Source organism: Thermobia domestica, chromosome 5 (assembly GCF_964235325.1).
Source record: "Thermobia domestica chromosome 5, izTheDome1.hap1.1, whole genome shotgun sequence".
NCBI lineage: Eukaryota > Metazoa > Arthropoda > Insecta > Zygentoma > Lepismatidae > Thermobia > Thermobia domestica.
This window is the reverse complement of record NC_137458.1, coordinates 230,835,904-230,859,765: the sequence shown is the minus strand read 5'-3', so window position 1 is coordinate 230,859,765 and position 23,862 is coordinate 230,835,904. Positions and strand designations below refer to the sequence as shown.

At 33.4% G+C, this 23,862-nt stretch overlaps 1 protein-coding gene across 1 annotated transcript in view; it reads right to left on the bottom strand.

The window, feature by feature from the left end:
• The window catches only part of LOC145684789 (trypsin-1-like), a 54,367-nt gene that overhangs the window by 13,507 nt on the left and 16,998 nt on the right, over nucleotides 1-23,862 (bottom strand). The window contains exons 4-6 of the mRNA XM_081757159.1: nucleotides 16,425-16,636; nucleotides 6,986-7,185; nucleotides 1,035-1,089 (exon numbers count right to left, since the gene is read on the bottom strand). Of these exons, the coding sequence (XP_081613285.1) occupies nucleotides 1,035-1,089; nucleotides 6,986-7,185; nucleotides 16,425-16,636 (467 nt within the window). The remainder of the gene's footprint in view (nucleotides 1-1,034; nucleotides 1,090-6,985; nucleotides 7,186-16,424; nucleotides 16,637-23,862) is intronic.

Sequence of the window (23,862 nt, the reverse complement as noted above, 5' to 3'; positions counted from 1 at the left end):
CATACACGTCCATTATATTGTATTACAGTGCATTATCTGCTCAGAAAAAAACAAAAAATGAAAAGTTCGCAATTCAGGCCCGCTCTCCCCTATTTCTTGTCTCGATTCTCGTCTATAGTGTTGACTTCTGGTGAATGTTTGTGACTAAATTCGGGACGAGACAGAATTCTTCCAATCGAAACAAATACTTTTTGAGACAAGAGTGCATTTTCATTTCCACTTTTGTAGACGAAACAATCACAAATATTCTTGTAGGTAACTCTACTTCTCTGTTGACGAGATGGAAAGTTTCTCGTCTTGTGATACACACTAACCATTACGCACATCTTATAACTTGCAATGGGTATCCTAAATCCTAATTCGCTGTACACCACACTAGTCTGGTTTTGTAATTGTAGTTTTATTTTACTGTTTAGAAAGCACATACGAACTAACTGGACACTCCCCCTGTACTCCTCTGGTACAGTGATACTACGAGGGTTGCAGTGAAAATTTCGGAACTTTAGTATTAGCGGCTTGTTTTAGTATGTTGGAAATTGTTATATTTTTGAAGTATGATATATGTTCAAGCTACAAGGAGCTTCCTAACTAATAATGGTTGCTTCTTGTTTTACACGAACAGTTTGAAGTGAGGAAGTTGGTTTAAAAGGTGGATTTGACTAAAGAAAATTTTCAGGCAATGATTTATTATGACTTTAAACAGGATTTAACATAATAACAATATATCTGTGGAATTAGTGCTACATTTGGTAACAAAGCCCCATTTAAAACATTATTTATCTTTGATTTCAGGAATTTAGGAATTACTTATTCACCAGTTGGTTTATCTAAGTAGACAGTAGACAAATGCATTGCACTTAAGGGCGAATGTTTTGAAAAACAATAAAAAATATATATTCATAATTACCTACCAGGGTTGCACTGATAAGAATATCTAATCTGTGTAGAACTTACCTGTGAACAAGACATTGAGTCAAAGCAAAGTATTAATTGATATTTTAATTAGAAACAGAATAATAATTCAATATACACACCGAGAACATACATTCTGTTATTTTCTCTCAACATTGCTGGTCCTCCACTGTCCCCCTGTAAAAATAGATGGTATTTTTTGAAAATTATAATAATTGGTTACTTGTTTTCACATGATATTTTAAAAATAATTTTATTTATATTATATTAATATGATAATTAAAATAATAATTATTTTCGGTTTCTCAGCATTCCTTGATTTTCCAATTACGTTTTCAATGGTGTGTTTGTATTTAGTCGTATTACACTTTTCACTAGACTGTACTTAAAAAATCTGCAAGTTTAGGTACGTGTACGTAAATACGAAATGTTTATAACAATGAAATGAAATGAAATCTTAAGTTTTACGTCCTACGTTATGCCGGTTAGTCTAAAGAAGACATTGATGATGAGAGATGAGTGAAATGGTGGAATGAAGAAAGTGGGAGGAAACGGGAGAACCCTGAGAAAACCCACGAGCACGGTGTTTGTCCACCACAAAGCCCACACGGCGCGGGCTGGGATCGATCCAGGAACCCCAAGCACCGGAGGTGAGCGCTCTATTACTGAGCCACCGGGCCCCCCGTTCGTAACAATTACTCTCTGCTCATGAGTGATTGAAAAATATTTCAATAATAAATATTAATATACATTGTAGGGAACATTGTAACGTTTCTAAGATACTACTATATTCAGATATCACCTATGTACTATTGCGGAAAATCTAAACGAAGTATATTCAGACGATATAATATTTAAGTAAGTTTGTTCATCTGCATAACAGGAAACAATATTCTTTCTGTGGTGTTCACCTTCAGACGTCTTTTTTATTTTATTTATTCATCTATTGTTTAGTTCTTATTGATAAACTACGGTAGGTTTGGTAATACCGTTCTTTTCGATAAATTACTTGAATTTAATACTGAATTTAATTTAATTCAAAATACTTGGTTTTCTTATATCTAAATTCTTCATTCGATAATGGATAATTGAGTTTAAATGTAGTACCTACAGTTCGAAAGAAAGAGAGTTGAAGTTCATGCATGTATCATTCAATTCGGAAATGCCATATTGGCTTTAAAAATGTTAATACAAACAAAAGGCAGTTACATTCAGGCCTAGTTTTACCACTAGACCTAGTACGCCCAGGCATAGAGGCTAATGTTAAAGCGAAAACATTCAAGAAGTTGAATAATAATAGGACAAAGCTTCTGTTTACTCAACTTAGGCGTTCGTTTGTCCGGATACTCCTCCGAGACGCCTAAAACATTTTTAACCAAATTTAACATGGGAATTTGAGAGACCACGCTGATTGTCGTAAGGTGTTGCATGTCCCGATTGGATATATAATTGAGGAATAATCATCGAGAAACAGGATGACCATAGACTTAACCTTGGAACAGCAATTGGCGCAAGAATTGTCGTTGTAACCAATCGAAAATATAATATTCAATGCTATAAATGGCCAACAACCTTTTTACTTTGTTCTCCTAACACAATTTTTCAAAGCAAAGCTCCTTTTCACTTCACTTAGTAGTTCATTCGTCTGGATACTCCTCTGAGGAGATTCAAGTACCGTTGTTTCCATATTTGACATGGTGATCCGAGAGCGCAAGTTTTGCGTAAAATAATAATAATAATAATAATAATAATAATAATAATAATAATAATAATAATAATAATATAAACACGACTAAAACAATAAATAAATTTTGTGCGGAAATACCTTTTTCATCCTCTTTCATTTACTTTCGTGATTTTAACGTGAATAAAAATGGTAAAATAATAATAAAAAGGTTTATTTTCTTGTAATCAAAATAGTCATTTTGTATTACAGTGCAAACATAAATATCAACAGACAAAAGTATTATTGTATTAGTTTTTGTGATATTTTAGTGTTTGAATATCCACATCATTACGTGGGAGGGGGCGCGATGGCTCAGTGGTAGAGCGTTCACCTCCGGTAATTGGGGTCCATGGTTCCATCGCAGCTCGCGCAGTGTGGACTTTGTGGTGGACAAACACCGTGCTCGTGTGTTTTCTCGGTGTTCTCCAGTTTCCTCCCACTCTCTTTATTCCATCATGGCATTCATTTCTCATCACCAACGTCTCCTTTAGCCTATCCGACATACCCATGGGACGTAAAACTCAAAGATTACATTTTACCATTACGTGGGAAATCTCAAACTGAATTTATTTTTTCACTAGAGCATATTGTATATAAAGAAAATTCATGGTTGTTTAAACTTTATTTTATGTTATTTTATTTATTTAGATACAAACGCAAACTTTTAACGATTCAAATCTTTCTTGTAGTAGATTCAAAATGAAAATTCATTAAAATTGTACAAAAAGCGGTGAAAGAAAGACGTGGATAATATAAATTTAGGGGAGAGTAGCCAAAATCGCACCAGCTTTTACATAAATAGTTTTAATTCGAAACTTCTGAAGAAATTTAAAATGATTTTTTGTTCGTATTGAACTTTATAGTTTTTCAATTCTTTTACAGTGATTTCGTAACGATGTCTTATCATTATCATGATAAAATGATGATATTTTAGAATCCTGCTAATGGTGCGATTTACGCAACAGGTTTCCCAAATCGCATGTGAAGCCAAAATCGCATCGCCATTTGAATATATGCAAATTTTATAGTAATTCATATGGGTAAAGCAAATTATCATTTCCATGGAATATCACATTCGTTTATTCATGCTATATTAAAATGAGTTAGAATACATCTTTAAAGAGACAAATACTGCAATGTAAACAACCGAGCACAGAAGTAACACCTTAGAAATAAGCTAAGTAGAAATGCAACCTACAATACAACCTATGTTATATCACATTCTTTTATCTCAGTGTTATTAATACGAGGAAGAACATGTCATTAAAGAAAAAATATCCATATTGATGATCTAATAAGCAATATTGTTCATAATCCTATGAAACGTAAAGTACCTATATTTATGGAAAATCTATATTTATGGAAAACAGTCAGCCACACTTTATGTGCACAAAAATCACATTGGAATGCACTTCATCTCCTGAAACACCCGCACAAGACTCATGTAGCCAGACTTTACACAAAACACTCTGTACCATATATTCGACTAAATGTTGCTGACAAAGGACGCAAAACCAATCTTGTTCATTGATTTCAAAAGCCACATTTGAAACACTGCGAATATGTAGCTGGGAGCATCGTGATTTGGATATATCTACTTTTAGAATACACATTTTGGTGTTAAGGGTTGGTTTCCTAAAGCACATGCAGACCTAGCTGACAGTTCAGAAAGATTAGGTCTCTCCACAGGTTTGGATACTCTTGATTGACTTTGCCTTTATTCTTCAAGATTTTTTTTTTTTTTTTTTTTTTGTAAGAACTTCACGAGAGTACTTCTGTTCTTTGTGGTTGCATGTTGGTAGTTCTATTTCCTCCTGTTATTGGGCTGGGCAGCGTCACTTTATTTTCTATATATTTTTTTCAAAGCACAATTCATAGACTCCGGAAACCATTTTCCATATTACCATGCGCCCACCTTGTGTGAATTGTAACGAGAAACAAACCAGGAAAAACAGTTCATCACGGGAGCCAAAATCGCACTGGTACGGTTTCGGACACACGGTAGTAGTTCGATTTGGGAAACTACACTATTTAAAAAAAAATATTCTTTACATACCTCACAAATTAACAAAAGAATAACTTAAGTTTGTCACTATAATAGTAATGATATTTTGTTTGTTACTACTTATTGAAACACAAGCTAATTTTCTTACATACATCCCTATTCTACTGTGAAATACCTCGACAATTAGTAAGGAATACTACAATTATATTGTACTGCAATTGCACACACACACTCACATAACTTACTGAACGTTGTTACTTTACTTCCTAATTATGGAAATATGCTTAAGTAATTAATTTAACTACCAGATGGCTTGTTAGTACTACGGTTCTTTTTAAACTAGGGGTGGTGCGATTTAGAACCCGGTGCGATATCGGGAACTCTCCTCTATTTTATTTTATTTCTTAAAATTTTCGATAATGATAAAAATTTTAAGTGTGTGTGAGGGGTGACAAAACACAAACTCCGGCACTGGTCATATTAAGCTTTCGAATTATGAATGTTCAACTTGGCCTTGACCTACACGAAACACTTCGAGTTGATTGTCGAGCTCTTTTCATAAGGGGTAATTTGATAAAGGCGTAACGACCTATTTCCGGTAAAATGAGATATACATATTTTCTGCAATTTTGAGCATGTCCATATGTGTCTAGATAGTGTTAAGCTAATATCTATGCTCCGTAGCAAACGCCTGTCTTCGAAAATAGTGTGTGAATACGTTGGTTAATTGGATAAGAGCGTTTGTTTTTCTACTCTCCTGAAATATTGAGGAATTGCTAGTTATGCCCTTATCCAAATTTACCCCTCAATGTTGAATACTGATGAGAGCTCGTAAATTGATTACTTGTTGGAAGGAAATGTGACTAGCCGTGCGTTGCTTTTGCACACCAGTGACATCTTTCTCGAACCAAACAAAAATTGAAAAGTCCCTCTTTCTAACTGTAGACGTCTTATTCATGTGTGGAATGCTTTTTGTAACCTCACTTTGAATTCGAATCAATATAATTTAAAGACACTATACATATTTTTAGACCCTTAACGTATACTTCTTTTATGACTTAAACGGCGGCAATTGAACCAAAACAGGCTACTCTGTTATGAAATATTAAGAGTTCCCTCGTGGCGCTATATAGTTATCGAAGTGGTTTCAAGTGAGGAAGACGAGGATTTTAGTCCCATGGGTAGACTTTGGTGTATCGGATACTACTTTGAGATGTAGAGTCACGTCCCATATAACCTCGGTGCTGAAAGAGGCGTTCAACTACAATGCAACTAACCAAATTTATGAAATATTGTCTGTTATTCCAAACTTTCGTCACCTTCCTTTCTTGAAAAATTGCATTTAGCAGGAGAATTCGTATATAAAATTAGAAAAATAGATAAAAGAATTCTATTATGATAGTCTATACCTGTATTGCATTGAATGGAATTATAATATATTACATTATAAAATACCACAGCTTAAGTAGCTATGAGAGGGACCTAGACTGAGACTTCCAACTATGCTATGCATAAGTGTCGGAAGTCCTATAGAATAACTTCGTCCGTCCGTCTATCGACAGATATCAGAGCGAAAACGGTAAGAGTTATCGTTGCTGAATACCTATTAAACACACTGAGATTTTTTGTTTAACATCGTCCGTGTTTTGTAGGAAATTAGACTTGAACTGACAGTATAATTTAGAACTAAAACTAATGAGAGGATGGATCACTTGCTTCACCAATGAACAACACTACTAGTTATCATATAATAGCATTTCCAAGCATATAATTTTAAAAGTAAAATATATATTCTGAAGTTAATAACTTCAAACGAAAAAGGAGTTGTTTCCTGAATCACAGCTTTTCATCTGCTGTATATTTATACTCTCAGATACGTGCATAGTTACAAATAATACTTTCGCGTGTTTTTCGTGTGCCACTTGACAAATCTAGCGAATTATTTGCACATAATTTACGGCCTTAGTCACGAGAAGTGTTCACTGCAGTTTATTAAGTCTCAGCAAGAATTGCAAAAATTCGATAATCTTATATGTAGAATGTTCTTATTCTTTGCTATAGGTTTCTTAATACCACATAGTTACCTCTGTGTGCTGACCGTTCTTCTCCACAATTACAATTTCCAAAATTCTATTGGTATGCCACATTACTTGGTCATATTTGTTCGTGTTGCTGTTTCTTTCATCTTCACGAAACAAAAAAGATATTCTTCTAAATTACGAGTATTTTCAAAATGCCAGAAAATGTCTCTTTTTCTCCTAATTAGTTTTGCATCCTCTTAATGTTAACATTAGTAGAGCAAATGCACTTTTATCTTCTATCAAAATATGAAAAGTATTTACCGTACAGGAGTCCACTCCAGGAAGACCAAAACCACAGAACTGATCTTCTTTGACTTCGTCATCAGTATATTGAGATTCCAACAAACAGTGTCGCCTGTTCTTTGAAGTCACTTTGGCTTTTAACAACACATGACTAAAGTCATTGTCATCTGCTATACCCCATCCAGCTATGTCCAAGTGTTGAAGATGCACGTTGTGGTCTTTTGTTCATAAGAGAAATGAAAACACGTGATAAAATCAGGCTTCAGAATTCTTAGATTAGAAAATACACACATACATATACCAACATTGTATATTTTATGTTTTTACGTACTGTTTGGACAACTTAACTACGGCCTAATTTGTGAAACGGATGCAGATACAATATAATGATGATAGAAGGTGACATAAAGGAAGTATGATAAATGTGTACCTAGGTATATTGTTTGATTAACAGTTAACAACATTGAAGAATTCTTTATGCGCTATTGAATATATGTTCTGTGTTTCACATGCAAATAAAATAAAATAAAATAAATGTAAATAAAGTAAATATACAACAAATAAATTTATAAATGAAATCGGCCACTGTCACTTCAAAGAGTTTGGGGAGAAAATTTCTAATATATTAAAATATCCAAGTCTTTATTAAGAAACTACCGAGTGTGAGAGTTTGTTTATCTTGGATACGTAGAATTAAATATTTCCAATCTTAATTAAAAATAAAGGAATATGAATGTTATATTTCTTCGAATTTTTTTTCCCAATTGTAGAACGTGATGCAACTCCTAGCATATTATAATTTTAGGTTCTGTAATCAGTAAATGTCAAATCTATGTCTTGCTTAATTTGATTTGATGGTGTAAAATTGGAAATATAAAATCTCAATTAGAAGTAAAGAAATTCGTGATTCAAAGTTTCCAAAAATTCCACTCTTAAAGAGAAAGAAGGAAATTATATAATATTGAAATTTCTGATTGTATACCCAGTAAATGTACAATGTAAGAATTTGCATATATTTGAAATGACACATTCAATAGCTTCCTCTTGATTAGAAATAAACACCGGTTTTTAGCAGTTTTGGAAAATTTCGCTTTTAATGAAGGGTAGGGGAATAAATTTCTACAATATTAAAATTTCCAACTTTACATTCAGTAAATGTCAAATATTACTATTGACTTAAGTTGAAAGTATGAAATTCAGTATGTAAAACTTTAATTAAAAACATGTGAATTCGTGTTTTAGCAATTTCAAAATATCTACTCTTCAAGAGGGGAAAAAAGTAATTTCCTAGTATTAAAATTTCCGATTCTTCGCTCAGGAACTGTACATTGTAAGGATGTGATTAAGCTGCAGGTGTGTAACTTAGAAATATAAAATTAAATAAGATAAATAAGGAACTACGTGTTTGAACGTTTCTGAAAATTTCACTTCGAAACAAGGAAAGTGTCAACCAAAATTTACACCTAGAATATTATTTAAAAGTGTAGACGTCGTTCTGTCATGAATTCCCAGGGCATAATAATATGGGTAAAACCGTGTAATTTTAACAGTACTGATTATCTCACAATAGTAAGGGAAAAGAAATGCCCTTTCTGAGTTTCGCATCCTGAAGGGATTCTCAAATTTTATGTCAAGAATATAGTATCTGACGAATCTCAGAAGCAAGAACGCTAACACTAGGCACATAAACTTCCCATTAGAACTATCTGTATACGTGTATGAGTGTTTTGAAAAATGTGTCTGCTTATAGGAGAAATAAAGTTAATTCTTGGAGTATTCAAATTATCCTCTCTTTGTTGAGAAAATTCACAACATAAAATCTTGCTTAAAGTGCAGACAAAATTCGACTTAAAATGAAGAGAACTGTTCAATTAAATTGAGCTAATATGTGCAGCAGCGTTTTCTAAAATTGTTCTAGAAGAGAAAAGGAACAATTAGTTGTAGTCAGTGACGATATGATTTCTTAGTACGGTGAATCAATTGCTAAAAACTGTTTGTCTTTCTTGTATAATTTACAAGACGGAAGTGTTAAGACGGATACGGTTTATTTTACTACTTCTAGTTTAAATAGAGCGTTAACGAAGGAGATGCAAACTATTCTCGGGACAGTGAATCGATTGCTTCAAACCGCTTTTTGATATTGCTTACCGTTTTGTCCTATGGAAATCAATATTGAAACCGGAAGTAGTAGTAAATTACAACCGGTTTCAGATTGCGTACATTATTCCACGTAGTCATGGTATGTTCCTGAATAGATTGCAAAAAGTCGCTTCTCGATATCTGCTATTGTTTTAATTTTATGGAAATCAGTATTGAAGCACGGAATATTAATAAATTTCAACCACTTCTGGTTTCGGGAAACATTGAAAGTTGTGATGGTATATTCTCTTAAAATACTGAATCGATTGGAGAAAACCACTTGCTGCTATCTATTGCCGTTTTTTGTTCTGAGGTGATAAAGCTAGAAACAGGTAACGCTTACTTTGAGCCAATTTCAATTTGAGTAGAGGGTGATTGGAGGAGATGGATTCTATTCTTGGGACCCTGATTCGATCGCGAGAAACCGTTTCTCGATATCTCTTTCCGTTTTTTCTCTGACAACTTACTTGTCGACAGGCAAATGGATGGACGTAGCCGTTCTATAAGACTCCTACACTTATGCATAGCGTAACACGTATTAAAATTATCTAAGTGTTTTTGCTTGTCTGCTTACGCAACCAAGAATTCTTAACTAAAGGGTGTACCATAGAGAACACAACTTTAGAAATGCCCGCCATTTCTGTTCTATTAATCTGCCAGGACTGAACGTTACACGATTTTCATCCGTTGTCTTTGTGGTCAATAGCCCCGAACGCCGAATAATGCATGATCGTCATCTGTTTTCTGTACAGATAAGAATGGAGCGCTTCACGATAGAACAGCGTGTTGTCATAGTGACCGACGTAGTTGTCCGTCGAGAAGCGCTTCATTCCGACTCGCATAGAGAACAGATGACAATCACGCGCTTTTCGGTGCTCCGTGACTACTAACCACAGAGACAACAGTTGAAAATCGTGTAACGTTCAGCGCTGCCAACTTCTGAGAACAGAAATTGCGGGCATTTTAAAAAATTGTATTCCTTATGGGACAATCTTAAATATCGAATATGCATATTAGCATATGTTTTTTTATGACTAATGTGTTTTTCCTGAGGAGATAAGGGTTCTCTAATGGTATGTTGTAACATCTCTCCCAGCAACTCACAATATTGATATGTTTTTGTACTAGTATATAACATACTTAAATATGTCATATGATCGCTTTTTGAGGCTCATCTACTGCTTTGACCAAAAGAAGATGGACAGTTCATGTTAACTTCGAATTTATTAACCAAGTCTCGTATAAAAGAAAACTCTTCTTGGACTTGCCTTTCTCGAAACCACATACATGTATGTATATTTGTCTATGTGTATGTGTGTGTGGCTTTAAGTAGCTCAGAACACCTTATATGGAGAACTAGAGTGCAAATCGCCCACTCACTACATTCCTTAGGACCGTGTCATCATCCACCTTGTTTTTTTATTCTTGGTCCCGAAAGTATATGAAAGATCGGGGAGTTTTCCTCCTAAGAGCTTCACTGAATAGGCATTGGCAGAAAAAAGAACAATTCGTTCGCGCGTCTGGTTGTAAGCGAGCAGGACCTGTTCCGAGCCACCCATAAGCACAAGTTTTGTGTGCGACTCCGAACTGATCAGTGCGTCTGTGTTGAAACACGCTCCCCGCCTTATTATAAAGGTAGATTGAACATCAAGATTGGTGAACTGTGCAGAAACTATATTTATACATATTCAAGTGTGTTAATTCCGTGTGTCGAAACGCGCTCCCCACCGCTATCGCTAGTGTTTTGGTGGGTCGAGCGTCACGAACAGAGAATCATTCTTGATTATACGTATTTTTCAACATTCTTTTGTGTTTTCAAATGTCGAGTGACAGTGTGTTGTCTAAGATATCAAAAGAAAAAATCGAGAGGAAAGATGTGAGAACGCATCCCGCATTGACGTGGATAATTGTGGAGCATCACTCATAGAATCAGTCACGGATCCCTGCGACGGCTGGCGATTCAATGTCAAGACCACGACAGCCTCAAGGTGGGTTGACTGGTCCAAGATTATTGCGAGTATCATAAACATATTAACATAAAAAAGCCATCTACAAATGATTAATAATATACGAAAGATAGAGCGCATCTTCGTGTAATCAAAATATAGTAAGAAAAATGAAATGAAATTTTTGAGTTTTACGTCCCATGATTATGCCGGCTAGGCTAAAGGAGACGGTGATGATAAGAAATGAATGAAATGGTGGAATGAAGAAAGTGGGAGGAAACGGGAGAACCCCGAGAAAACTCATGCACACTGTGTTTGTCCACCACAAAGTTCACTTGACTGGAGCAAAAAATAGCAAGTTTTATGTATTTGTACAATCAGTGTCATTCGCATGTAGTTTGATTTATAGGTACGATTATATGTATTACATATTATTAAGTAGAATTTTATTTTCTTGCAAAGTTTTTTTTTAATTTGTTAATTATATCGAATTAATTAATATACTCGTTCACACATTTAACGGCACTTATATTCATATGTATTTTCCCCCAGTATTGGCAGAGATTGAATGTAAGTATGGTGGAATCGGTTTTCTTTGTGGCAGAGCTGGGAAAACGAGAGAGTGATATATAAAAAAGGAGAAAAAGAAACAAGTCATATTCATGTTATCTAAAAATTCAAGTGATAATAAAATTCCCGATTTCAGTCAGTTAAGTTGCTTGTTACCAAACAAAATTAGTTTCAGGGAAAAATTAGTGGGAACTGGGGATATGAATGGTGATTGAAAAAATCCTTTGTAGACAGTATAATCTTAAACTGTACTTTTTATAGAGTTTTCACTTTTTGGTAAGTTTAAACTTGAACCTATTTATCGAAAATATGTATATAGCCGTACTTCATATCAAAATTTCTAAATGAATCAATTTATTAAAAATAATAAAAATATATGTGTGAATGAAAATTGCAATGAACATTTAATCTAAATATATATGAAGCATAAAACACGTAACGTCAGCGTGTTGAAGGTTTATTTAACAGAAGTTGCGAACCATTGAACAAACCAGTTACAAAATAGGAACATTGGCAATGATTGCATTGCTGTCAACTCAAAATGTTTTAGCAATAAAACTATATACACATCTTGATGGTCATAGATAACAATGATCACAATGGGTGACATTTTTGAAATATCACTAAGAATTGCCGTCGCATATTTTATGTATTTTGGATGTTTTTTTGCGTCTCACCATATAACATTTCCTTCGTAGGCGTGATTCAGGACTCTGAAAGTTTTCCTAATATTCTGAACGTCCTGCCTAATTAAGGACAGGCTGAAACCCTAGTAAGGTTTCGTAGCAATTTGTCGTACTATGGATAGCTAAACAGAATATTTTAACAATTTGTAGATGATTTGTGCAATGAGACGTTTTGTTTACCATTAATATTATTGACAACCAGATTGAATCATAGGGTAATTATGATATCGAAATTGGAATAATTAGTTCTGCATTTAAATATATTTCTTAGATTGTCGAACTTTAACCAAGAGAAATAGAAATGTCGTGACCTAATGAACATATATGTATGTTCATGAAAATGTCTTGAAACCCTCAAATCCGATCTGAATTTCTTTTTAAAAAATGTTGAATACTGTGCATCAATGGTTTGCTACTGTTATCAGGTTTCACAATTTTGTAATCAAATGACTTACATTATCTTATACTTATCCTAATAATATCCTTTCTTTTATGTCATAACACAGCAATTTACTACTAGGTTTAAGATATTTCTCAGAACACCTAATTACACGAACTACAAAGGGAATTCATCACATTCACTAGGCATAAATCGAACACAAATAATATTTACTCTGTAAATGGATAGGTTATACTTAGAATGCAAACAATGCCAGACCTCCATGCAACTTTTAACTGAAAAGTGTGCTTTGATCATCACACTGATCAAATAACAAAAAAGTAAACAAATAAATAAAATATAATAAATAAATAAATAAAGTATCAGGACTTTTCCTTATTCATAAATTGTTATATAACAACCGTTAATACTCTCACGTTCCTAGTGTTTAAGGAAATTAAAATGAGTGTACCGTCACAAAAAAGCTATCAATTTTACAGCTTGAACTAATTACCTTTAACAATCTTCAATATGGTGAATTTGTTCTTCCTTCAACATCATTGTAAAACATAGTTTGACTGTTTGTGTGTTTAACACAGTAAAAATATCAGAACGAAAATTACTGACCACATACGTGCGTAGTGGATAGTCAAATTTAGTGTAACACCTTTAGTATACCTTTTAATAAATAAATATATTCCATTACTATGATAGTTGTGAGGGACAAAGAAAGTTTAACTTATACGATCTGATCAAACATCAAAAATTTCCAGCGTATAACTAATCAAGGAATGTATATATTTAAAAGCATGCATTTATACATACCATAACGAAATTCGTTCTTACAATGAGCATGTTAAGCACGGAGCTAAATAACATTATTTCCATAAATACTTTGTTTTACATGTTAGATGGCAGGTGAATTTGTTTAATACACACAAAGGTATACAGCAAAGTATTTGAAGGTTATCAATATTCCATTATCTTCATTGTAACTGTATACAATTAAATAGTGTCTCAATATGCATTGCACAAAGTATCACTCGTTTTGTCCTTTTAACCGACTTGAAAATAAGGATTTAACATGTTCATATGCGTATATGTTACAGGTGTGTTCACACAGTACAACTTTGGTGTGTGCACCAATTTTGATTATTATCATTTTTTTAGTTTGGTTGAAAGAATATAAAAAAGTATACCTTCCCGTTGGTACCATATAAATTTATTTATAATCTAATGGTAATGTTCTGAGCTAGATCATGAAACTTATCAATAGTTGCTATGATGAAATCTATTAGAATTTTCTAAATAAATAGTTTTATAATCAGGGCCCGGATTTTGTTGACCTAACATTTTCTAAAAAGTGACCTCTAAAATGACACTAAAATTCCTGTAAAATGACCCTAAATTTCACAAAAGTTGACCTTAAAACTTGCAGTTTTTTTAACCTTTATTTCGTTAAAACATTGACACTTTTTTGAATATCTATTGAATTTCAATTATCATTTCTCACACATTTTCAGAAGTTTTGTTTCGGTTAGTTGCAGTCCATTGATCATTTGTGTTTTAAAAAAGAAATAATATTAAAACTAAACTTTGACCAATTTAGTAAATAGCTAAGCATTTCATATTTGAATTACAGATATATAGGCCTATATCCAGTTAAGCAACATATAAACATTTTATAAGCTGTGATAAAACAAAGTAACTCAGGAACTTTGTAATCGTCTCAAAATTTAGTTCATACCTTATTCGGCATTGCAGTAGATAACTGTAAACATTTTTATGATTTAATTGAATTAGCAGTCTTAATTATATACGGAGCAGCATCTGTTACAAAAAGAACACGGTCATGTTGGACACCTTCAGGCCAAAGTAGGGATATCGATTTATCGAAAAGTCTACATGTTGTAAAATGGTTGACAGATTCCAACACTTCACCAGTTAGCAAAAATATTTTGCTAGGTTCGTCGGCTTTCATTGCCCCAAGAATAATATTGACTATATAGCGTTTCTCCACATCACTAGTCTCTCTATAGAAACAAAAATTTTCTGAGTCCAAAGTCCCTCTCTTATTTTTCTTATTGTGTCCTCGTTACACTTTGGGATGCATTTTTTCCCTAAGATTCGTTTCGTCTGGAATGCAACGACCTGTATGACGTTCCAGGAAATCCCGCAATTTCACACTGTTGAGTTTCCAAAAAGGAATATTTGAAGACACAAAAACTTCACACAACTCTTTTGAAAACCGAGGATTTGTCTTTACTATTCGAAGTACTCTCCACAAGTAATAACTGCGAACACTTGGTTTAATGTTTGTTTTCAACTGCACGTAAATGTTTTTCGCTTCTGATATGCTTTAGCACAGTGTATCTTCTCTCTGCTGCCACTTTTCTTCACATATCTTGCAAAACAATATTGTGCTGTCAGTGCTAAAAACATCCTCACCAAATTCAGAAACAATCTCTCTTAAATGCGAAGCTGTAGATGGTTTAGGCCTCGGCATTCTACATACTTAAAGCATCAATTGATTCTCGAGTTGAAACTAGGAAGCGAACTTAAAGAATAAAAGTTTCCAAGTGTAGATTGTATACACGAGAATAATAGATAAATACCCTGCTTAAAATCTTTGTACGTTTTCTAATCTATTTTTAGTTATTCACGTAGTTATATTCTTTGTGGTAAACAACCTACAACCATCTGCTTTGGCCACTTACGAACCCCCACCCCTCGTCAACCAGCTACAGCTTAGTGTTCATTGACTTGTTAGGAATGCAGCTTTTCCACCCCAACAATCAGGAAGCAGAAAAAAGATAATTTAACTTCGTGTTTTTAAATCTGTAAACAGTTTTCATTTTAAGGTTTCCTTATGTAGAAGAAAAAGAATAAAAAGACCGTAAGTGATCTAAAAGTTACCTTAAAATATTAAAAATTGACCTGAAACTTCAAAACGGCAAAAAGTGACCAAACGTAGACCCTAAAACAATATATTTTTAGAACCTAGAGTTGGTGGATAACATTTTTATTTGAACTTGCCTTGTTCTATGCGTAACAGAAAAAAGTTGACTTGTCAACAAGATCCGGGCCCTGTTTATAATTATATGGTAAGAATGATACTTTGACCAACAATAGCAAATAATTCGGGTATAATTTACGAAACTCACGGTATTTTTCAAGCAATGAATTTAATCTGAATGTATAAAAAACGCAACAAATTATATATGTTCTTCCCCAATTCTATTGTGTGAGAGCCTTGATGGCGACTCAAATGTAGGTCTTTGCCGAAGCCTTTACACTTTCTTTCTCATTGTTGTGTTGATGTTGATAGTTAGTTATTTCTGTATATATTGATATCAAGGTTTTCCAAATTTTTAAAGTAAATAAATAGCTTTTCTCAACTTCATGTGCATAATACTCTCTACTATAATATCTAATGCATTTGAGGTCAAACTAGCGATATTTCACAGTAGAAGTATTCCGTCACTGAACCGAAATGTTCTGTGCTTTCGTTCCAAGTTAGATGGCTTCGAGGATCATATGAAACACTAATCGCCCTTTCTCTAACACTGCCATAGGTATAATAATATCTACTTTATATATTCCGTTCACTCTTTAGTTGAAAACCAGTATGTATTAGTGCTTTATATTGAAACATCAACGCATTTCTCTACAGGATTAATGGAGCATAGTTATTGATAAATAGTATTACACAATGTAACATGCAGAATTTATCTCACCTTTCGGAGGCAGGCATATAGGTACAACTTCCTTAGAGAAGTCAACAGGTCTTTCAAGCCGAAGCAGTCCAAGATCGTGCATGTCGTAAATTGCACCAGGAAGAAACGTTTCATGAAGAATGTATCTTTCAACAGGTCTTATAATAGCGTCTGCTCCAAAGTTGTATTCGTCATGAACTCCTATTACAACATCCAAGTCTTGAGCCATGCGGCTAAAATTAAAGATTTCTGATATTGTAATCATTTCAGCTTGAAGTTGATCTTGTTAATGTATAAGAAATATACCGTCGAATTTAAGTTTTTTAAATAAATTGCTATGGCTTAACTTACAACTAATATATTGAAATTAAAGTAAAGCAGTCGAATTAAAAACTTAAGTAGCATCTGACTATTTGTAAAAATATGAACCAATGTTAATATGAATGTTTTATAAGTTAGAGAATAGGTCAAAAGAAATACAGATTCTTATAAGATCAATTTAAAAATAATTAATATTATTGTTTGCAGTTATTCATTATCAATATTAGTGCAGAATTGATAATTAATTAGTCTTATGTTGATTATTTAGTTATTTAAAGTACATAATTGCTTAACAGAGAATAAATTCATTACTTTCAAATTTATTTCTGCAATCTGCAGACAGTAATCTTTTAATATTATTGTTGTGTAACGTTTTATATCATAAAATTGCATCAGTGCTTTGGGTCTAGCATTTGAATTATTTATAACTTAAATAAAACATTGGTCGAAGCAAACATTTATTATTACAAATCTGTGTTATACCTTCGGCAATATATTATTTCCTCATTAGGTATATTGTCTCTGATCAAAACGGGTAATATGTCTGATAAAGGTGAAGACATATTTCCGAAACTTTAACACAGATTAGTAATAGTAAGTGTTTGCCTACGAAATTACCTCCTGTTATAGTTTCGACAATACATATATACTTGCTTTCATTAGGTATATTGTCTCTGATGAATACGGATAATATGTCTGATAAAGATAATTATATATTTCCGAAATTTTAACAGGTTATCAATAATAAGTGTTTACTTTGTCTAGATTTTATTTTCATTTATTGAATGACCTCTGGTTATTTGACAATATATCACTGCCTTCATTAGGTATATTATTTCTGATGAAGACGAATAAAGAGGACAAGCATATTTAAGAAGGTGGACAAGATTTCAAGAAATATATCAAGTTACCGGGTCACCAGAGCCTCCCCAAGTGCACAAGTTGAGCAAAAGCCAGGAATCACTGATTTAGAACAGGGACATGTCATTCGTTTTATCTTCAGTAAGGGCGTGATAAAGATGATGATATATTTCCGAAATTTTAACACACATTAGCAATAAAAAAGTGTTTACTTTGTCTAGATTTTATTTTTATTTAAGAAATTACCTCCTGTTATAGTTTCGACAATATATATATATATATATATATATATATATATATATATATATATATATATATATATATACTTGCTTTTATTAGGTATATTATCTCTGATGAAGACGGAGAATATGGCAAAAGCCGATCACATACAAGAAGTGTTGGGAAAGTCATGTCTTATTACCTCTATTTTCTTTTTAAGGTGAATGGAAGCAACCTGACAATAAAGGACAAGCATATTTAAGAAGGTGGACAAGATTTCAAGGAACATATCAAATTACCGAGTCACCAGAGCCTCCACAAGTGCACAAGTTGAGCAAAAGCCAGGAATCACTGATTTAGAACAGGGACATGTCATTCGTTTTATCTTCAGTAAGGGCGTCCGTGTTAAGGAAATTCATCAAAACTTTCTGGAAGTGTATGATGATGAAGCACTGTCACATCGACAGTTAAGACGATGGATAAACTCATGTAAGTGTGGTAAAACAAACATCGAAGATGACTTCAGGAGTTGTCGACCCAAAACTGCAACTTCACCTGAAGTCGTGGAAATTGTACAAAAATTGGTAATGTCCGGTCGATGAAAAAAGATTAGAGAAGTAGCGGAGTGGGTAAGGATTGAAATTCATAGTGATTGGGATATTCTAAACCAACATCTTCGGCTCACAAACGTTTGTTGCAGATGGGTTCGCGCAATTATAACGATTTTCAGAAGCAAAGTCCTGTGCAAATGTGTCAGGAAATTTGGATTTTATGGAAGGAGATAACTACTTGTACCAGCATTTAGTGACGGGATGAAAAATGGGCTTACTGGTATGACCCAGAATCTAAACAAGAGTCAATACAGTGGAAGCGTCAGTGGTCGCCAACTGAAAAAAAAGGCAAAAAATCGGCTATCGAGGTTAAGGAGTTTTTTGCTTGAAGCTATATCAAAGAGACATACCATCTCAGGGAATACTTACAAAAACACTTGTAGATTTACACCGCGAATTTTGCATCTTGATGACAATGCATCTGCCTACACATCCCATCTTGCGCAGGCTGCTATCAGACAACAGTGAATGACTCAATTTTTCCACCCGCCCTACAGTCCTGACCCAGCCCCAAGTGACTATTATGTGTTTCGTCATTTGAAAAAATATCTCAATTCCTAGCGATTTTCAAGCGACAAGCAAATAATGGGTGCTATGATTCAGTTCTTTGATTCCATGGAGAAATCGTTTTATGTTTAAGGCAATGAGTTACTTGGAACAAAATGGAGACGATATGTAGAACTCGAAGGAGATTGAAAAGTAATAAAGACTATATTTCTGAGCTCCTTGGTTTTCTTGTTAGCTTGCCCTAGATATGACTTTCCAACATCCCTCATATTTCCGAAACTTTAACAAAGATTAGCAATAAGAAGTGTTTACTTTATCTAGATTTTATTTTTATTTAAGAAATTACCTCCTGTTATAGTTTCTATAATATATCATCGCCTTAATTAGATATATTACCTCTGATGGAGACGGACAATATGTCTGATAAAGATGATGATATATTTCCGAAACTTTAACACAAATTAGTAATAGTAAATGTGTGCCTTGTCTAGATTTTATTTTTATTTAAGATATATAACCTTCTGTTATAGTTTCGACAATATATCACTGCCATTATTAGGTATATTATTTCCAATGAAAATTGATAATATGTCTGATAAAGGTGATGATATATTTCCGAAACTTTAACAAAAATTAGTAATAGTAAATGTTTGCCTTGTCTAGATTTTATTTTTATTTAAGAAATTAACTTCTGTTAGTTTCGACAGTATATCACTGCCTTCATTAGGTATATTATCTCTGATGAAGACGAATAATATATTTGATAAAGGTGATGATATATTTCTGAAATTTTAACAGAGATTAATAATACTAAGTGTTCGCCTTGTCTGGATTTTATTTTTATTTACAAAATTACCCCCTTTGGTAAATCCTTTAAACATTCCATTAGGTATTTCAGATGACGCAAAATTTGTCTTTACCAAACATATCGTAATATTAGAGAGTGAATGCAGTCATTCTTAGCTCGATTCCTAAGAGAACGGAATTAGATGAGTCTTTGGGATATCACAATATGACTCTTTTTTATATCCGTGTTCATTTCTTTTTATTAATTATAAATTTGTATAGTATGTGATATAAGCCAAAAACCGGACGAAGTTATCCCACCACACTGTAGTTTCATATCAAATATTAGCCCGCCTGAAAATCTATTCGTGTTCTTCTTAGTCATCGTACAGCAGCAGAAGCTCTCGAACTTTCGAAGATATTGCTACCTTCGTATTCCTTCTTTCTTTTACTATACCTTTATTCTTAAACCAGAAAATTTTATTTTGATTGTATTTTATACCGTATGATACACATATGTATACTACGTATACTAAAATGGCTATATTCATTGGGGTATGTGTCTTTAGACATGTATTAAAGAAGGAAAATTAAGAAAAAGCGAGAAACATTTTTGATATGAATTCAATGCAGTAGGAATAGGTTCAAAGTAGTTCTTTAACCCCTATTCAAACTGGAAGGATAAATCAACCAATAAATGATCCATTTCCGATTTCAGCGTTGATTACAATGGAACAAGAATGGTTATGAATAAAGAGAATATTTTTCGGGATAATCTCACCAGTCCAAAAATAAAATTTGTGTCAGTTCCTATTACTCGATTAAAACGAGCAGAAGTAGAAGTATACTACTATTTATGGTTTCAAAATTGATTACCGTAGTTCTACAAAGCTAGAAATAGCGAGATTCTGCTTTCTGATTTGCCAATACCTGTCACATTAATATGTTTTGTTACTTGTTATAGCGCGAATCGGCTTATCATACAAATACAGTGCCGTAATAGGGTGTATCTTCTTTTATGTTCTTTTTTTATTTAACCCCAAAGAGGTACAAATCTAGAATTTCCTTTTCCAACCTTGATCACGATGGAAGAAAACATAGTAGATACTGGAATTGGCTTTTGGATGAATTCACCGTCTCAAGAAAAGGTGATCTTAATACTAATATTGGACGTGGTAGAACTCTACTACCATTTATGAAATATATAAAAAGGAGTATACGGCTGTTCAACATGGATTCAGTGTTCCAGGAATACTCAACTTTAACCCTGTTACTGTATGCATATCAGAAGTGGCAGAACTCTATGATTTTTGGTTTTAGTGCTGATCGCAACAGAGTAAAAACGGTAATAGATAACGAGAAACGGCTCCTTATCGATATGGATTCATTGTAGGAGAATAGATTTTATATTCTCTTTTAATTGTCTATTCAACGAAGAAGTGTTACAAGTAAACCATTTCCGGTTTTATGTTGATCTTCATACAACAAAAACTATAACGAACAAGAAGCGGCTTTGTGATATGAATTCAGCGTGCTAGGGATAAGTCGACAAGAGAAACTTTTATGTACAAAATATATTGTACTCCCATTATCTTTTAACGATATATCAGATTACATATTCACTGTTTAAATTTTTAGATAGCTCCCGAGGTACTATGATAGGAGTTGGGTAAGCAGAATGCTCTATTCGATGTACTACTCACACTTTCCTATAAGCATTATTTATAACCATTTGACATTTTATCTGACTCTGGGGAAAAAACATAATTTAAGGGTGGCAATTTCTTAAACTGCTTCCCACACCGAAAACTTTTCCCTACAGATTTCTTTATTTTTCCATGTTCTATCCAATGATGTAAAATATCTACCTTGCTATTTAAAGTTTCCAATGATAGGAGGTCCGTGGGGTAAACAAAGAACTCTATTCGATATAATATTTTCCTATCTCATTTTGTAAATCCTTTTACTCTCACCCGTTCCCGATATATATATATATATATATATATATATATATGATGAAAGATGTCATGAATTCCATGAGTAGCATTAACTTTCTATTAGTATTTAAAGTTAGATCGGATGATACAGAGGCGCAAGAAAGAATTCTGTCTGACAAGTCATACGAGAAGAGGAAAACATTTTCAACCCTATTTATTAGGACGTGTTGAAGGCTTCTGTTTGCTGTGTGTCGTTTCCTCTTCAGGTGAACCAACCACAGGTATGTACATAGTCACGAGAGTTTTCCTTACCTTAATCGTGAAAGAAAGCAAGATAAATGTATTTCATCTTTTCTAATCCTTTTAGTTTAGCGTTTGGAAACATAAACAATGTTTCAAAATGTTTACATTTTTAATCCCCATATAAGGAGAAGGTTAAACTTTGTAAACTTCTTTGAGGAAAATAACAAAAAAAAAAAAAAAAAAGTTCATCTTGGCAGTTGCATATGTTTAGAACATTTGTTCTTTTTCCTTTTTGCTGCGAAGACTTCATATTTCCATACTAATATTAGTTTTTATCAAAACATATTTCAAAGATGAAAGAAAATCTTTTAGAACATTTTTAGACTGATTACATTCCCACACTTCATGGTTGTCGCTATCCAGTTCCTTTCGTCTGTATATCTTATTGCGTACAAAAATTAATGTTGTTTCTGGGAAGTCAAACCCTCCTAGAGATAGCTAACTACCCCTTCAACGGAACTAATGTAAATTAATTGCAATTAGATATCACTTTTGTGCAGAATATATTCTTTAGAAGTTATCGTCCTGTTACACCCCCTTTGCATTTTGAAATTTTACTGCCAGGAAAAGGTGAGTAAAGTTCGGCCTTTTTTTATGTATTATAGCCATAAATAGCAAAAGTGTTGATAAAAGATGAACATAACGTTCAAGCAGTAAACGTTATACTTTTGTAAGATATATATAAAAAATATTGTAACAAGTACATAAAGTACCCCCAAACAAGGCACGTTTGTCGATGTTCTACCAGTTTATACGTTTTCTAGAACTTGCAACAATAATTTTAGTATGACGCCCTTCACGCATTGCTTAGATGAATACTTGTTGATAAGCTTATTAACTAATGTCTTTACGAGAACAAAAGTCATGAAGCACGCCATGCGAAAATTATTGTTGAAAGTTTGGAAATGTCCAAAGTGATAGAATACCACAACCATGGTTTGTTTGCCGAGTTCTGTATGTAACTTGCCATAAAAAGTTCCATATGCACAATATATATGAGTACATGTAACGTTTAATGCTTGCATTTATTAGCACTCACATTTTATAACTATACAAGCGAAAAAATCACCTAACTTTACAATTTACTCTCCTGAAAGTAAGCCTGATTATATTTCCAAAATGAATTTACTCTTTCATATGTTGGGTATGATAAAATTTAATTATGGGTATAACGGTGGTACCCACAAGTGAGTTTCAGAATTTCTTTTCGCCCATGAGAATTTTTTCGAAGCGTTGTCTTTCATTGCAAATGGTACGATCGAACTTCAATTGTACAATAATGATTCCTTTAAGAACGACAAGTGTAAAGAAGAAGTTATCAAGAGTAAGGATTTAAAATAATTGTCATAGTAGAGAATACATTTTCTTTTGGGATCTCAGTGGCTTAGTGGTAGAGTGCTCACCTCTGATGCGAGGTATTTTTCGTTGAATTCTTTCTCGCGAAAATTGTGTTTTGTAGTAGACAAGAAAGGTGTACGTTGGCTTTTTCGTGGATTTCCCGTTCCCTTCCACTTTCTCCATTCCACCATTTCATTCATTAGTGTCATCTTCGTCTCCATCTTATCATCAGTGCATGATTGTGCTACGTTAAGCTTTACAAAGAATTATCTTTAGATCCAAAGGACAAAATTCTGGAGGAATGCGTAATCAAATATAAACTGACTTTGTTTCAAACAACGGAAGCTGAGGCTACCAAGTGAAGTACTCTGCTATGTATTTTAGGGGGGATTGTAAATTTGCCTAAACTGCGCTGAAACACTTCAGGAAGATAAGTATTGCTAGGATATATCATATACAGTAAACCCCGGTTAACACGAATTCCAAGGGACTGAAAAATCAAGAGTTCGTGTTAAAAGAATTCGTGTTAACCGGGGACCCAAATTTTATTATTCGAATACATTTTCTCCATACATA